The 14,166-nt window shown below is 39.3% G+C and overlaps 1 protein-coding gene across 2 annotated transcripts; it reads right to left on the bottom strand.

Moving 5' to 3' along the window:
- Positions 1-448: 448 nt before the first annotated feature.
- LOC142501134 (uncharacterized) lies at positions 449-11,787 on the bottom strand. Of its 2 annotated transcripts, none has more exons than XM_075610526.1 (2): positions 8,918-11,435; positions 449-2,014 (listed from the first exon to the last, which is right to left on the bottom strand). In XM_075610526.1, the coding sequence occupies exons 1-2, from the start codon at positions 10,089-10,091 to the stop codon at positions 1,332-1,334; spliced, it is 1,857 nt and encodes a 618-aa protein (XP_075466641.1). In that variant the 5' UTR covers positions 10,092-11,435; the 3' UTR covers positions 449-1,331. The 2 variants fall into 2 exon arrangements, with proteins under 2 accessions (XP_075466641.1, XP_075466642.1); XM_075610527.1 differs by lacking the exon at positions 449-2,014 and adding an exon at positions 5,011-5,327 and having other exon boundaries at positions 8,918-11,787.
- Between the last annotated feature and the right edge of the window lie 2,379 nt (positions 11,788-14,166).

The following is a 14,166-nucleotide window of genomic DNA, read 5'->3' as shown; positions in this document are numbered from 1 at the left end:
TTGTAACAAAACCCTATGCAGTGAATATAATAATGAAGTCCTTTGTATCTAATAACATGCCATGTGTAGTGTAGCCAAGTCACATCACAGTGTATCCAGATCCCGCAATTACTGAAGCAGCGTGTGGGCAACAATCAACAAATATAAAGCCCAGATAATACACCACATAATCTAGTTCTAGTGTAGGTATGGAGCAAAACTTTGCTATGTGCTAGATTTGAATAGTAAATTATGCCATTATACAACAGTGTTCATATATTCTTGGCAGCGGGATAGTTCCGGGAGCAAGACGGAGCAGATTCAAGCCACCACCTCAGTTGACGCCACCGTCGTGGTGTCGTAAAACCCTACATACGTTTTGTATGTTTCAGTATACTTTGTCAGGGGAGGAGTAAAGGTATGTAGCTGTAGTTACTTTAAATACTTTTAATCTGGGTTCAATCCTACCTCTCTTTATCAAGTGTCGCCTTATGGTGAGTTATATCCTGCTCTAAGCAGAGAACACAAACCAAGAATGTTGCACTTGAAAAAGCCTCGGCCACACCCTCACATATTATGATATATGGAGGGTATCGTGAGATTATTATTTATAAAGAAAGGGTACTCAGAGTTTGTATAAGAAAAGGTTTATCCTTTATTGTATTACAACAATATTCAGAAATATCAGAAATATCAGAACAAGCTTCTTATAAGCCAATGGCTAACAGTTACAGTATGTTACCAATCCATTCCTAACTATGCAGAGATTATAACTAGATATGCATTGTCAATACTCACAAACCAAAAGATATTACGTCAGGCCAGCCAGTCCCAGTCTCATCTGTGTAACTTCACACTTAAGTTCGGTTCTCTTTCTCTCTCTCTCTGATCTAACATGGAGTCGGGCCAACCTAATATAGAGTGTATTAGTTACTGCGTACGTGTGTCACGTGTCATGTGTCCATACTCTGTGGTTTGTGACGTATGATGTTTACGATCTTAGGACTTGTATTTAGTAACCTTGGATTTCATAAGTTACTGTTCTAACCACGGCGTGTTTACCGTTATAAGTTCCCCTTTTATGTCTTTGTAACCTGTCCTAATATCCTGCCACTTCTGAGCAAAACAAGCTATTATTTCTAAGACAAGAAAAACCAGGATTTTAACAATATACTCTAAGCTATACTAGGCCTTACTATGATACTACGTATATAAGTACCTGTGACCTGTATTCATTATGCGTTATATGCCAGAAAATACCTGTAATCCATAACACCCTCTCCTACACATAATTATCATATTTTTGCAAATGCAGGAAAAACTATCAAAGCAGAAAATATTCATTATGTGTACTATTGGAAGACCGTGTCACAGCTCTCTGATGTAGATGAGCTTGAACTCATAGGAGTATGTGACTGATCGCCAAAACACCCACAACTGCGCATATGTGCACAAGTTATTCCACGATGGGAAGGTATCAATTTGTAAAAATCACCCAATTGTAAAGCGGGTTGATGTTGGCTTTCATACACACTCAAGAGCGTAGTATTCCAACGGGCACCAAAACAATGTTGATGTTTATTACCTGAACATGCAAGCAAAGTGGTACAATTATATGACCCGTGGCTGACAATACTGATATGACCTTCTTCAATTGTATAAAAAGACATTTGAAATATTTGACGGTGGATGTCTCTACACTTGAAGTTGGGTTGATCACCAAGAGACAGCAAAGATTTCACTTGCCAAAAATTACATAACATTAGCAAGCTACGCGGTAGCAATGTCCCATTAGGTGTTAAAACAGAAAACGGTCCAGAGGAAGCAAGAGAGTCCTGATACATAAAGTCTCTCATCGTATCGTGAACTGCATGCACTTTGCGGGGTTTCCGATTTGGCAAAACCAGTTCATCTAAGTACATCCTCATGGAGGTCTGATAGGAACGTGGTAGACGCAAGATTTGTGAAGCATCTTTCTTTTCGTCTGTGTCCTTGCAACAAAGCATACTGCAGCAGGTTAGATTTGACCTGTGTGCTTAAAACAGTATATTAGTATCTAGGTAAAAATATAAGAATATATGCTATAAAGCAAAATGTGATTAAGCTGAACGCCTCTTCATCTTCATCTTCGGAAGAAATGAGAAAATACGAAGCAAAATAACAAGGATTATTATCCCTAAAATAAAAAACAATATTGGTTTTAAATAACCTAGGATTCCAAACGCATTTCCCAGTCCACTAAAGATACTTTTACCAGTAGATTGTAGGCTAGTGCCTATCTTTGTCAAAAAATTACCTGTCATTGGCCAAAAAGTTTTCAATGACTCACCCAGTGTAGTTAACCACTGGGGAAAATCACCTGGGTGCAAATCAACACGTAGTAATTCACTGTGAACTCTCTGTAAAAGGGTATGTACTATATCATGTGTGAACCCTATAGTAACCTTCATCTTCTTTAAATGTGCCAAATAGGCTGTCATGTGAGGAAGGATCAGAGTGATAGCTGGTACCTGGAAATGTACTCCAGATGTGAATTTCTGATGTAACAGAGGTGGAATAAGTGTAGTACCATAACACTGTATACTCCCATTAACCGTGACAAGTGATGCCTGAAAAGGAGGAATATCGCAATCCTTTTCTGTAGATAACACTATGTAACTCCCATTATCTAGGCTGTGAATTAATGTAAAAGGGGTTTGAATAGGCATTACAGTTATCGGGCAGTTGCTACCTTGCATTTGATCATTGCAAGGCATGTGCTGTATAATGTCATCACAAATCAAGTAACCTCTATCAACACATCTTATAGTGCTGATGAAAAATTTACGATCACATTTCACAGACATGTATTGAAATGGTTGCGCAACCTGCATCCTTGCGAAATAAGAACCTGTGTGTGTTATGTGTCCAAAATTAAGCAGTTCCCAATTTGTTGTATACACGTCTCCTGGAATAAATAATTCATAGTATATAAAAACTTCCCATAATGAGTCATCAGGGTTATGAACCCGTCTGTGGTTTCTTTCTCGTATGTCATAAACTGTGGTTTGTGAAACATATGCCAGGATTTCAGATTCTTTCGGACTTAAATTGAGAGTCTGTGTGATTAAAGTGAGATTTAAAAGTGATATGTCAACCTTTTTACTTTGCAATGTTAACCTGATAGAAGTAATGTGATTAAGAATAACCAAAGCTTTAATTTCTTCAGATAACACTGTTATATCTGAAATTGTGTAGGAAGCAAATTTTATCATGTGATCTCTTAACACCAAAATACCTCTCCTTAATTCTTCATCATTTGAGTCAGAGATTTGACTTATAACAGAAACAGAATCACTCAGCAGGTGTCCTGTGGTTATAAGAATATCATCGTTAGTAAGCAATTTTCTTGCAGATGTTTTACTTGAAACTTTACATTCATTCATGAACTCTGTGTCATTTTCATAATACACTATGGCATTAATCGTTGCATTCGTACCCCACATTGCCTCTGAGTAGGGCATGTTAACAATATTACGTGTGGTGCACGTGTCATACTCACAGGGTTTATCATCTGGAGCTATTTGAACATTCATCAAATCGCTCATTGCCCTGATTACCGTGTCAACATTCATATGCAAACTATCATTGAGACATTTCTGGAACAGGGAGTAGACTTTGTAATTAGGTTTCATAATCACTATTCGCTCCACACACCAAAAACCTCGTAACCCAGAAAAATGTAAAAATCCTTGATCAATCATTTTCGGTTGCCAGTTAAAATAGCCTTGCGTGAGATTGTAATAAAAGGAACACGGTTTACAACCGTACTTGAATACTGTAGTGTCCTTATCACAGATTCCTTCATTAATCAATTTCTCCAATGTGATACCACACGCATTCTTGAAACCTTTACATGAATGGCTGTAGTATGTCGTATTGGTAAATGTAGCAAAGCGTGGTTGAGTGCAAGTGTCCCATGCTGTAGGTTCACGAAACAACATACCATCACCTTTTGTATTCCATTCTTTCGGAAGTGCTGCTGTCTTTAGCTGTCCAGTTTTAGCATCTTCCATCACATCTTGAAGTTTGTGTAACAGGTCCTCAGCGGTTATTGATGAGTTCCACCATCCTGAGTAAATACTGTCAGTACAAAAAACAGCAGATATATACGGTCTTACCCCCCCAGGTATTCTGTACTCTTCTTCTTCAGCACCTTCCCAGAATGCCACTCTTGGATCAGTCTGTCCATTGGGAACGAATCCGTTCTGAGTAATTTGACCTGTATTCAGATAGAAAATAGGGTATTGCTTATACCTTATATTGTCCATGGTCACACCAGGCCGAGGGCAATGATCAGCTTTCAGCTCCTTCGTTGGCCATTTACGTGTTCCTTGAAAGTCAATGAAATAACAATGTCCAAATTCAGCATGACAACGTTGTTCACGGTAGCTTTGCTGCTTCCAATGGTCATGAAGGGGTAAATCATATTTCAGGCTTGTAGATTGCAGCTGTTGCATCTGTGCATTCAGATGTTGTGTCACCAGCTTCCTTCCTTCTGGCGTAGTTATACCAGCTTCTTTAGCTAGCACAGTAGAATCAAACAGCACAACCTGTGAAATCCCCAAAGTCTTTCGTTTCTGGATGATAGGTTTAGGAAACGGCTTCCAATACACACCTTGAGGTATACCCACCGACTGTATGTCCACCGGTTTCAAATCGTAATGTAGTCCTCGTTTCACGATGCCGGAGTCTGGTGTGGTAATACCGTGTGCTGCTGTACGTTTCCAGTCGATGATCTCTCCTTCTTGCTGAGTCACAAAATGCCATTGTAACCTGAAAATAACGCTGGCTGATATTGCTAGAAAAGCAAAACAGATTGAGAAACACAAAATAGTCTTTAACAGTCTTTTCTTTGTGATCACCTTAGCCACTGTTTGATAGGCCTTCTGGTAAATGTTGCGTTGATCCGGTATGGCAGGTAACACATATATATGTCTTTGGTCACTGTCAGGGAAGTCAGCTTCAGCTTGTAGGACCTCACCTGCGTGATTATTTTCCACATTCTGTTGTCTTGCAATCTGTGCTTCGAGAGGCTGCAGCTCGATCGAAGTCTGTCGCAGATACGGTGTCTCCTCCATCTTGAACAGTGACATTACTGCAATGTGCTGTAGGCTTAAGATTATCGATACTCACTTTTCTTTCTTTTCCTTTTGTATCTTGGATGATAAAGGTTCTTTCATTTATCTTTTTAAGTATCGTGGTAGGTTTCTTCCACTTAGGCCGCAACGGCTTTACCTTAGCAACCCTCTCCTGGACCGAATGTCCAATCTGCGGCGTCCAAGCTGCAGGATTACGTGGTGTGTGGGCTGTATGGGAAAAAGAATCCCTCAATTCCTGTAAAATTAATATTTGTTCAAGTCTCCCTGGGACAGAAATAGAATCATTAGTAAACGGTGTATTCATAGGAGTACCATATAACAGTTCATGGGGTGTTTTACCAGTTACTGAGTTAGGAATATTATTTAGGCCAATTTGAACCGTAACTAAGAGTGGATACCACTGTGTAGGACGATTAGATAGCATTTTGGTTAAAAGTCGTTTTACCTCGTAATTTCTACGCTCAGCGATCCCAGCGCTTTCCGGGTGCCACGGTGAGCTGAAGGCCCAATCAACACCTAATGTTGCGGCCCATTCCTTGGTTTCTGCCGCTGTGAAAGCAGGTCCACCATCGGAATGAAAGGCCTTGGGCTTAGCCACACTTACTAAGGTGTTGAGACATTTAAGCGTAGAGCTAGATGTCGTACCACGAACGGGGTATAACCACGTAAACCTTGTACAAGCATCAACACAAACCAAAACATGTTTGTAGGAATGTGATGCTGGCAAAGGTCCAATATGGTCCAAATATATTAAATCAAACGGTTTGTTCGGTATTGCATTAATAATAAATGGTGGGGTCTGATGATTAGGAGCGTTCACCAACCGACATGGTTTACAGTTGCTTAGAACTGTCTTAACTGTTTTCCTCATGTTCGGCCACCAGTATTTGTGTTTCAGTGTCAACAAAACATTTTCTCTCCCTAGGTGAGGGTGTCCCACACTGTCGTGTGCTTGCGTAGCGATCTGCATTCTGCTTGCTACAGGGGGAACAATGAATTCATTAGCATCAATTACAACCATGCAATTATTGTTGACTTGTTTAAATGAGTATTTCTTAGGATACCCAGGTGGATTAGGCCTGGTGGTATCCAGACAAGCATATAACTCTGCATCGAGACTGGCTGACTTTGACTGTGCCCTTGTTAACACTTTGTTAACGGCAAATTTCTGACTTACAGTTTGCGCGAGACTATCTGCAAACTGGTTACCCATAGTATGAACCGATGAACCAAGCGTTCTGTGCGCTGGCTCGTGTACAATTTCAATATCAGGCTTTTGATCAAGATAGGCCGCAATGGCCTTCCACTTAGCTATATGCGTTAGTGGTTTCCTTTTGGCATTTAAAAATCCATTTGATCTCCAAATTGGTAGGTCCTGCAATGCTGAACGTGCTAAATAAGCGGAATCTGTAACTATAAGTACATGTCCCTTAACTGTAAGTGCTTCTTTCATAGCAAAAGCTAAAGCATGAATCTCTGCAAACTGTGCAGAGTGGTCTCCTACAGGTAATTGCCAACTATGCAACAAATTCATATGTGCATCATATTTTGCAATTCCTGAACCTGCAGATTTATTCACTCCTTCTTTGCTGGAGTCTACAGCTGAACCATCTGTGTAGAAAATGCATGTGTAAAAGTCATTTGGGTGTGTTTGATTTTCCCATGTTACCCCTTCAAAGGGGGATGGGAGGTCGTCTAATGTAGTTAAAGTTTTATCATGCACAAAATGTATTTGGGGATCTTCTATAATGGTATACCATTTTAACCAGCGACTTCTTAACGCCTTCCTATCCGGAATGGTCTGTTTCTGCAATGTTGCTAGTGAAGCTACTGAAGTGTATATATAGATATCCTGTCCCTGTGCCAAATCACGTGATTTTAGCACTGTGAGTGTAATTGCTGATAATAGTTTTTCAAGCGACAAATATCTCTTCTCTGTGTTTGTAAATACATAAGATAATAATGTAATTGGTACTGTCTCCATAGCATTGTAAATTCTAATGTATGCAGCTAGTGGTGAAATGTTGACATAAGCTGACAATGGTTTTGTCGGGTCGCGCTGCGCTAAGTAGGAAGCATCATTAACTGCTGCTAATAACTTTCGCAATGCCTCATCCTCAACTGTTAACCATTTAAAAGGTGTTTTCGGTCTAGTCTGCTCTGACTTAATCTCGCGTGATGTTGCGTGATGTAATGGTTCAATCAGTACATTAAAATCTGGGATAAACGTCATTGAAAAATTCAGTAACCCAATAATGCTTCTTAACTGTTTTAGTGATTTTGGAACACTGATGTTGGAAACTTTTTCTCTGTAATTAGTAGAGAGGCCTCTGCCATTTTCAGCTATTTCAAAGCCTAAAAATGTCACAGTTTCTCTTGCAAGCTGAGATTTCTTTAGGGAAACAAGGTAACCTGCTTCTGTCAATGTAATTAACACTTCTGTCATAGCTTTAAAATGCTCTTCTTCTGTGTCATGTGATAAATAAACGTCATCAACATAAATTTCTGTATTGGCAAACTTAGACAATAGTGAGACTACGTCTGCAGTGAATAAAGCTGGACTATTTACAAAACCTTGTGGTAAGCGTGTAAAAACCAATTGTTTACCTTGCCAGGTAAATGCGGTTAGCCAATAACTCTCAGGCGTGATTGGGTGGCTAAAATACCCATTGCTTAAGTCAAACGTAGTTTTAAAGCGTTTACGCTGTAATCCGCTTAAGATTGAAGGTGAATGTGTGTTCTGTGCTGCCACTGAAGGTGTGACTCTGTTCACTTCCCTATAATCTAACACCATTCGCCATGAACCATCTTTTTTAGGCACTGGATATACTGCAGTATTCATTTGGCTATACTGTTCAAGCAGTACTCCTTGTTTAAGTAAATCATTGATTACAATTTGTATGCTTGGTAAGGCGGCATGATTAATTTTATATTGTGCCTGTTTCTTTGGTAGTGTAGAACATGTATTAATATTGTGTACGATTTGTTTTCTAAATCCGACCTGATTTTCCCACTGTTGAAAAATATATTTGTGTGTCATTAACCAATTATACAATTTTGTTTTATCATTAAAAGCACTTTCATTGCATTGATCTGTGATAATTTTTTCCAAGTCAAATTTCACAGTCAATTCCGTATGCTTGCGGTTTTCTGTAACTTCCTCTTTTATTGTAAAGAAGGAAGCCACATCTTTGTATGCTATAAGAAAGTCACAACCTAATCTGTCATGTTCAACTAATTCAATAGAAACTCGCCTGTCATTAATTTTTAAGTCTAAATAATATGAAGGATAAGTGCCATTTCCCTCAATTGTTTGTATCGTGATGTCGTGTACATAATTTTCATCTATTAAAATATCAGTTCTTACAAGGGATATGTCGGCTTGTGTGTCTAATAGGCCAGTGTAATCTTTTCCCTTGTAGTGAATGTTTAACGTTAAGTTTGTCATTCCTCAAAGAGGAAGTCTGTAGGGAGGTGAGTTATCTTCCCAACAAATTTCTCTGTGCTCGCCGGTGTCGTCGCTGCTGCAGCCTGTTTAACCTCACGTTGGCTGTTCGTTAATCCTGAAGTCTGCGTAGCAAAACCTGTACGCTTGTCACGAAATTTAATTTCGCTAGCCTTGCCTTGCCCATATCTGTCAGGAGTTTTAATGTATTGTCTCAGATTATATCTGGACACTGCACCCTCACTACGAGCTTGCTGTTCAAAGCGTGTATTTTGTTGTGTAGTCTGTGGTGTAGGAGTGTTTTGTCTTTGTGTAGCAGTCTGAAAACTTCTATTATCTCTTTGAAAATTACCTCTTCTGTCCCACTGCTCGTCTCTAGGATAAACTGGAGTCTGATATTGGGTGAACGGAGGTCTCCACTTTCTCTCTTGGACAAGAAAATTTCCCCTCTTTTCTGCGTTTGATCTCTCAGGTTTCCTGTCACTGGTTTGTGGCTTAGTTAATCCAATCGGATCCCCAGTGAGTGATCTGCCAACAAGAGTGTAAGTATTTTTCAGAATCTCAGGAACCATAATTGGTTTTTGTTCCACTGGTACACCTTGAATTTGTCTTTCAAGGTCTAACAGCAAACCCTGTCCCTTAATCAAAGCCTTCAGACAACCCCACACAATCTCATGGTTGCCTTGTGTAAAGCGTAACCCTAGAATATAAGCTGCTACAATCCCACTAGTCTTATTAACTTGTCCTAGCGTATCTGCCAGTGATGAGATCGTAACTTTTCCATGGGTTTTCTCATACACATTGCTGATGACTGAATCCCAGTCTCGTGCTTCAGCTAATGTGATTGACAAACCCGCTGGTAGCAGGGAATTTACCAAAGCAAGTTTCTGATTTGCGGTCGGTGTAGGATACACCCCATCTAAACAATGCGTTCTCTCATTAAGCCACAATGCAATGTCTTTTGGATTAGTTGGCAACTTTCCAATAGTAGCCTTAATGTTCGCCATGGGAATACAAACTTGTACCCGAGCTGGTACATCAATCAACGCTGGAGCAGCTCCTCTAATTGCGAAGAGGGCATTAACAATTTCTCTTAACAGCGTGATTTCTGCAGTTGCATTTCCGCGCTCTGTCAGAACGTCGCGTGCTGCTGGTGTTAACTCAAGTAATGTAACTGGTGTAAATAAGTGTGTGCGATTCTCCCCATATTTCGCACCAGAATTAATAGGACCATGTCTGTCCACGCCTGTAGCAATCACAGGCTGTTGTCCCAAAATGACAGTCGCTGCATTATGTGTCAAATTAATGATCGTGTGTATTAACGGATCATATGCCTGTTGTACATACTGATATGTGTTTGGATCAGTTGTGGTGTCTATTGTTAGATAGCAGTATCTTGCCCCAGGTCCCCACGGGCCAAATTGAATTTCAAATGCCAGAGTTTCACCGTCAATCAGATTTCTCTGATACTGATTCCTCATTAAAACATTCAGATCTGCAACTCGTGCAAAATCCGTAACAGCCATGATATACTATATATATATATATAATGAAAATTGTACCTTCTCTTTTATAAAGAGGAAATAGCATACACGTGTACTTTCAAGATTAAATGGGTAACGTCAGATTTATTATACAACTCATGAGTAATTAACCACGTTGGAGCGCCATAATCTGGGTTCAATCCTACCTCTCTTTATCAAGTGTCGCCTTATGGTGAGTTATATCCTGCTCTAAGCAGAGAACACAAACCAAGAATGTTGCACTTGAAAAAGCCTCGGCCACACCCTCACATATTATGATATATGGAGGGTATCGTGAGATTATTATTTATAAAGAAAGGGTACTCAGAGTTTGTATAAGAAAAGGTTTATCCTTTATTGTATTACAACAATATTCAGAAATATCAGAAATATCAGAACAAGCTTCTTATAAGCCAATGGCTAACAGTTACAGTATGTTACCAATCCATTCCTAACTATGCAGAGATTATAACTAGATATGCATTGTCAATACTCACAAACCAAAAGATATTACGTCAGGCCAGCCAGTCCCAGTCTCATCTGTGTAACTTCACACTTAAGTTCGGTTCTCTTTCTCTCTCTCTCTGATCTAACATGGAGTCGGGCCAACCTAATATAGAGTGTATTAGTTACTGCGTACGTGTGTCACGTGTCATGTGTCCATACTCTGTGGTTTGTGACGTATGATGTTTACGATCTTAGGACTTGTATTTAGTAACCTTGGATTTCATAAGTTACTGTTCTAACCACGGCGTGTTTACCGTTATAAGTTCCCCTTTTATGTCTTTGTAACCTGTCCTAATATCCTGCCACTTCTGAGCAAAACAAGCTATTATTTCTAAGACAAGAAAAACCAGGATTTTAACAATATACTCTAAGCTATACTAGGCCTTACTATGATACTACGTATATAAGTACCTGTGACCTGTATTCATTATGCGTTATATGCCAGAAAATACCTGTAATCCATAACACTTTCTCTAGTGGGTGTGTCAATTGATATAGACCAATCCACTGTTTTAGTGGGTTGGCATTGTTCATTACTATTAGTTCTAGCCCTTTGTTTGTCAGGATGTAGAATGATCAGACTTAGTTAAGTATGTAGAAATCAAAAAGCACGTTTAAAAATGTATTGGGTCCCTTGACATTTGTAGGACTGAAACACAAACCAGAAGATCACAAAGTCTCCCAAAGATCCCTAATAGTTGCACTCCATGGCTGCTGAAATAAAGGGGGTTAAATACTCCCCGACACAATGTCTAATTGGCTTATACTAGTACACAAAGTAACTGCTCCCAACACTGTGGGAGGACAGTAACCACTAAAAACCTTAATAGGTCAAAAATAATCAAATTTTATTGAACCTTAAAAAACGGCGCAGACTCATAATAAAACCAGTTAAAAATGGGTGGTAAAGTAGCCTCAGCAGGGAACAAGGGATAATCCCCAAATAGCTATATGGGCAGTCCCTGGTGATGGTTGCTAGTACGTTCCATATGGGTGAATCACTAGGGCTCCATTAAAAATTTGGTGAGCCGTCACCCACAAGTTATGCCATATATAGGACTGACAAGATATCGTAAGTAAATATATTACTATGTATGACTAGAATTGACAAAATAAAATAAATTAAGCTTATTGCAGGAGTGTGCTAATCTATGAAGCAACTCAAGAAGGATGACACATGTTCAGACAAGCTTAAAAATTACTTAAAAGAATTGTTGAATTATGAATGAATAATAAATAAATATCTCGTATGATGTTAATCTCATTATTAACAAGATGTAGTTAGATAGCTTAAGTTCAATAGGATTTTTATTTGGAAAAATCCTGGTAAAAAAGGGGTAAGGTGATAGTAGTATTGAGCTTGCAACCACTGAAAGAATGTCAGTAATATTTAGTTCATGTTCAATACCTATAAAATCATGGCCCCGATATCCCAAATGAGTCGTCAAATCACATACTTTTATAGTAAAAAATGAATCTGTCACACTAATAAAATTGACATTTTTGAAACCGTGAAAGACATCAATCTGTTTTCAAGGAAACTATTGTTGCATAAATTATTTGCTCGGCATCAACAGATGTCAAACTTGAACACTCTATTAGAAGATGGCAACCAGCTAGATCTGGCTAATATTGCCATTCTAGAAAGTCTAACTGAGGAGAGACCTCAAGGAGAAGGTCCCTTTACATACCTTAAAAACAAATCCCCCTTCACACCACCAGTTGAAACATGTACTAGTGTAGACGTGTTTACACGTCTTGTGACGAGACATAGTTAAGCTCAAACTTCAAACTAATAAATTCAATCTTTGCTATCTAGAACATATAGGGGCCTATGCAGAGAGCAGCGAATTTTAAAATTGGCGAATTTATTAAAAAGTAGCTTTTTTGGAGAGTTTTATTCTCCATATGCAGAAAAGTGCGAATTCTGCTATGTTTAACATGGATGCGTGTGGCGAGTTTAAATTGGCGAGATGCGCGCTTCAGAACCGTGTAAAAACAAATTCGCGCCTTTTTTTTCCCTTTGCAATGGCCGCGAGCGGCAGCTTCTTGCCAGTTTTTTCTGGCGAGGCAAAAAGGAGACAATCGCGCCATTTTATTGGCGCGAACAGCCGCTAGATGCCGTTCGCGCCTCTCTGCATACGGATATTTTTAAAACTGGCGAGATTGAGGTTCTCGCCAGCCGCGAGGCGAGTTTTACAAATAGAAAAGAAAAATTGGCGCGTTTTTCGGAACTCGCCATTTTCTGCTGCTTTCTGCGCGATTTTCTCCAAAAAATGGCGAATTTCGAAATAGCGCTGCTCTCTGCATAGGCCCCATAGCTTTAAAAGATCTAGAAGCAGATTAAACCATTGTCATTAAATCATCTGATAAGGGTGGCAAACCAGTTATTTTGGAAAAAAAAATGATTACTGTATGTACAAGAATGTCTACGCCTCTTATCAGACAGACAATGTTATAAAGTTCTGGAATCAGATCCAACTAAAGATTCAGACAGAACTGATGACAATTTTGAAAGAAGCTGCTGAACTAAAAGTGATCTCAAAAAATGAGCTGAACTTTATCTCTATTAAGTCACCACAACTGGCCACGTTTTATTATATCCCAAAAATCCATAAACATACTATTCCACCTCCTGGGAGACCAATATTGTCCGGAATAGACGATTTAACTTCAAAGGCAAGCATGTATCTGGATAACTTCCTAAGACCTTTTGTCTCCTTTCTACCCTCCTATTTGAGAGACAAAAGATGCGCTACTTAAACTTGAGGATATACACATTGATGAACAGACATTCCTTGTTGGACTGTATGTGGAAAGTCTATATACTAGTATTCCACATCAGAGCGGCATCCGAGCAGTTGGCTATTTTTTGGCAGCTAGGAATATCTGTATGCAAAATCGCAACGAGTTAATCCTCAAGTTGTTGGACTTCACTCTTACAAAAAAATATTTTTTGTTCAATGGCAAAATCTATTATCCGATGCAAAGAACGGCCATGAGAACCACAGTTGCCCCCACCTATGCTTATCTGTATCTGGGCTGGTGGGAAGCGAGTGTGGTCTTCGCTGAGTCTATGGACCGGTACACTCCACATGTCATTTTATGGATTCGTTTCATTGACAACATTCTGATGCTGTGGAGAGGTACGGAGAATCGTCTCCTAGAGTTCATTGTGGCACTCAACCATAATCAATACAATCTAAGATTGACCCATCAAATTAGTAAAGATAAAATTGATTTTCTTGACTTAACAATTTTGACTAACTGTGAGGGAAGGTTGGCAACCACCATTTTCTGCAAGGCAACGGCCACGAATAGCCTGCTACTGGTGAATAGCCATCCTCCTAGGCACACCATAACCAATATAGCCACAGGCCAATTCCTTTGTCTCAGACGTAATTGCTCCACTGTAGATGAATACTAAACATAGTCGACTGATATGAAAAAAAAAAAAGGTTAATTGAAAGGGGCCATAGTCTAAAAGTGATCAACAGGGCCTACAAGCGAGCCCTGAATACACCTAGACCGACCCTTCTGACTAATACACTAAAAATTAAAGAGACCAATA

Source organism: Ascaphus truei, chromosome 8 (genome assembly GCF_040206685.1).
Source record: "Ascaphus truei isolate aAscTru1 chromosome 8, aAscTru1.hap1, whole genome shotgun sequence".
NCBI lineage: Eukaryota > Metazoa > Chordata > Amphibia > Anura > Ascaphidae > Ascaphus > Ascaphus truei.
This window is presented reverse-complemented; position numbering and strand designations above follow the sequence as displayed.